Source organism: Papilio xuthus, unplaced genomic scaffold (assembly GCF_000836235.2).
Source record: "Papilio xuthus unplaced genomic scaffold, Pxut_1.1 DF827777.1, whole genome shotgun sequence".
In the NCBI taxonomy this organism is placed as follows: Eukaryota; Metazoa; Arthropoda; class Insecta; order Lepidoptera; family Papilionidae; genus Papilio; species Papilio xuthus.
Genome location: NW_013530872.1, coordinates 3472351 through 3475304, shown reverse-complemented (window position 1 = coordinate 3475304; position 2954 = coordinate 3472351). Strand labels below are relative to the sequence as shown.

Genomic DNA, 2954 nt, shown 5'->3' with positions numbered 1-2954 from the left:
ATTGTATCTTATTCATGCTTTGTTCATGCATTGTTTTTAACGTCTTATTTTATTTATTTGTTGTTACATTTAACAATTACATGAAAAGCATCAGCTGTAATATCAACCCTATTGACTAAGGGTGTCAATGTAATTTTATTTATAACTAACTATCGCCCGCGACTACGTTCGCGCGGAATAAGAATAAATATAAAGTAAGCAAACTATGTTTTCTACCAGACTATGTTCTACATCTGTACCAAATTTCATCGACATCCGTTGAGCAGTTCCGGAGATACCTTCTAAACTTTCGCATTTATATCTAACTAGCTGTCGCACGCGTCACCGTCTGCCCCGAATTAAAAAGAAACTTAATTAGTAACCTACGTGTTCCTCCAGACTACGTTCTATATTTATGCCAAATTTCATTAAAATCCGTTCAGCCATTCTGGAGATACCTTCTAACAAACATCCATCCATCCGTCCATCTAAACTTTCGCATTTAAAATATTAGTAAGTATTTGAGTTTTAAAACATCTCAGCTAAATTTATTGGCAACATTAAATTGTAGTAATTATTAATGTCTTTGTTCAAAAAAACCTGTTGAAAATCGTTAACCTTAGATTTAAGGTTTGATCGTTTCTTCCTAGATAGTGTAACTGTGTTTTAAATAGATTAATAGTTTCTATTACTATGATTACCAGTTGATACTTATAGATACATTTACGAAGTTCTCATTTATAACACTTAGAGTACACGATCAGAAACCAAATGATGGGAATGGGAGCTGAATTATTTGACAGATTTTTATCAGTATAACATAGATAATAACGTAATTTCCAACACTTACATCAGATAACAACAACCGCAACAAAGTTTTGTCCGCGTAATAAAATAAATTTACCGATCTTGTAATTTTAAATTACTTATTTAGATCTAGATTCTACATTAGAGGGATGAATCGCTTTGCAAAACTGTTGGAGTATCTAGTTAACTACATGTCCACGTTTGCGAATCTTTCAATTGAAGCAATTATGATTGATAATAATTAAGACATGAATAGGAAAGAGATTCTCTACCATGGGATTCTGAGTCCAAAATTTCCGTTTAAAAAACATTGTTATTTCTATGTTGTCAAATATAATGACAGGGATGACAATACTTTTATACAAAAAATGGTGTCAGAAACCCACGGTAAGTGTATGAGCGGTTTATAATGTACAGTCCGATTTATCATTATTCTATTAGTATAATACGTCATGAGTTATTTCAACTCGTAATATAGAATTTCCCAAACGTCGATATCAGATCGGCACTTGATGCGATTCAGTAAGAAATGATAAGCTGAAGAGCGTCTGCGATTGATAAATATTTTCAATTGAAAGTTAACCTGCTTCCAAAACTAAATTTTTAGTAATCTGTGGGAAACATGAAGTGTATACTGGTTTTAATTTTTATTATAGGTAAGTTTATTATTTAATTGAAATCGAAAGTAGTGCTACTTTTGCAAAAAAAAAAAACAAATAAAACAAAGGCTAATCAATTTTATCATCCGTAAACAATAAAATTTATACTTTTGTTATTGTCACTAACAAAATAACTTTTTAAAAATACTTAATTGTTATCATTGACTTTTATCACAAATTGCGGTTAGGTGTCATTGAACTAAATTAAAATGTAAAAAATACAACATAACAAATTATTATTGTTACAGTTTTATCAAAAGAACTAGAATCGTTACCTACGTCTAATTTGATAGCAACCGATACATCAGCTCGAATTGTCAATGGCTTCGAAGTCGACATAACAGAGGTGCCATATCAAGCTGTTTTACGACGGAAAGTGATATCAGGTTGGGCCCACTTATGCGGAGCTACTGTCATCAGTACAAAGACATTGGTTACTGCAGCCCACTGTACTTCGAGGTTAGTGATTTTTTAATAACTTAATGGCTAAATACTAAAGTCTTAGCAATAAACCAGATATACTTTTCATTGTTATATCTATTTGGTACGTAGAACTTAATTGTAATTCCATATAACAGTAACATATTATATATATTTTCAGCTATGAATTAGAACCACCTTTGTTGCGAGCTGTGGTAGGCACGTCATATCGGTTGACTGGAGGCAAGACATATGATTTGTCAAAAGTCATCGTTCATGAGCTATATTCGACTACTACTTTAGAAAATGACATCTCTTTATTGATCACGACGAAGAGAATGACATTCAGCGCTAGTGTTCAAGCTGCCAGTATTCCCAACGCTAATTTCCATTTGCCTGTCGGTTCAACTGCCTTAGTTTCTGGATATGGAAATATTTCGGTAAGTTTATTAATTTAAGTTTTTATTACTAGTGACGAAATCATAGTACTGCTAAGTCTTTTAGCACCGATGTGCTATTTTTTATGCTGTTTACAACCAAATTTAATTCTGTTTCAGTCTACGGGTACGTCTTCTTCGATACTATTGGCAGCGCGAGTCAAAATAGTCGAGCAAAGTGCTTGCGCACGCGCATACATACGCATCGCAGATATTACGCAAGGAATGTTATGTGCGACTGCTGATAATCCACCACGAGATGCCTGCCAGGGAGACTCTGGAGGTCCTCTGGTAGTCAACAACACATTAGTCGGCGTAGTGTCCTGGGGCGAAGGCTGCGCAGATATGACTTATCCTGGAGTATACACCAGGGTCTCCGAATATAACTCATGGATCAACAAGTATTTAGAAAATTAAATTATGTACAAAATTATTATGGATTGTTTTTATTATCTCCTTCTATGTTTTATCATATTCTTAAAAATTAAAATTCCCCAAACTAAAAACCTTAAATGTGATGTGAATTGTAAAGTAACGTAGCTTTTTATCTAGCTACATATGATTTGGTGACAGGCGTTTAAAGGTGTTCAAAGAAATAGGGTGCAGTGTGTCTAAGCTCGTGTCTTTTTGGCCGGCCGTCAGCGAGCGCTGC

General features: G+C 33.9%; 1 protein-coding gene across 1 annotated transcript; it reads left to right on the top strand.

Annotated features, from left to right (window-relative positions):
- Window positions 1-1293: 1293 nt before the first annotated feature.
- LOC106115780 (trypsin-3) lies at window positions 1294-2719 on the top strand. The gene is made up of 4 exons (XM_013309310.1): window positions 1294-1442; window positions 1694-1904; window positions 2047-2305; window positions 2423-2719. The coding sequence occupies exons 1-4, from the start codon at window positions 1409-1411 to the stop codon at window positions 2717-2719; spliced, it is 801 nt and encodes a 266-aa protein (XP_013164764.1). The 5' UTR covers window positions 1294-1408.
- The last annotated feature ends 235 nt before the right edge of the window (window positions 2720-2954 follow it).

Excerpts from the sequence above, each read along its gene's own strand:
- LOC106115780 (XM_013309310.1), top strand. The coding sequence starts at position 1,409 with ATGAAGTGTATACTGGTTTTAATTTTTATTATAG. Across the intron at positions 1,443-1,693 it reads GGTTTTAATTTTTATTATAG|TTTTATCAAAAGAACTAGAA; the intron begins GTAAGTTTATTA and ends TTATTGTTACAG. Across the intron at positions 2,306-2,422 it reads CTGGATATGGAAATATTTCG|TCTACGGGTACGTCTTCTTC; the intron begins GTAAGTTTATTA and ends ATTCTGTTTCAG.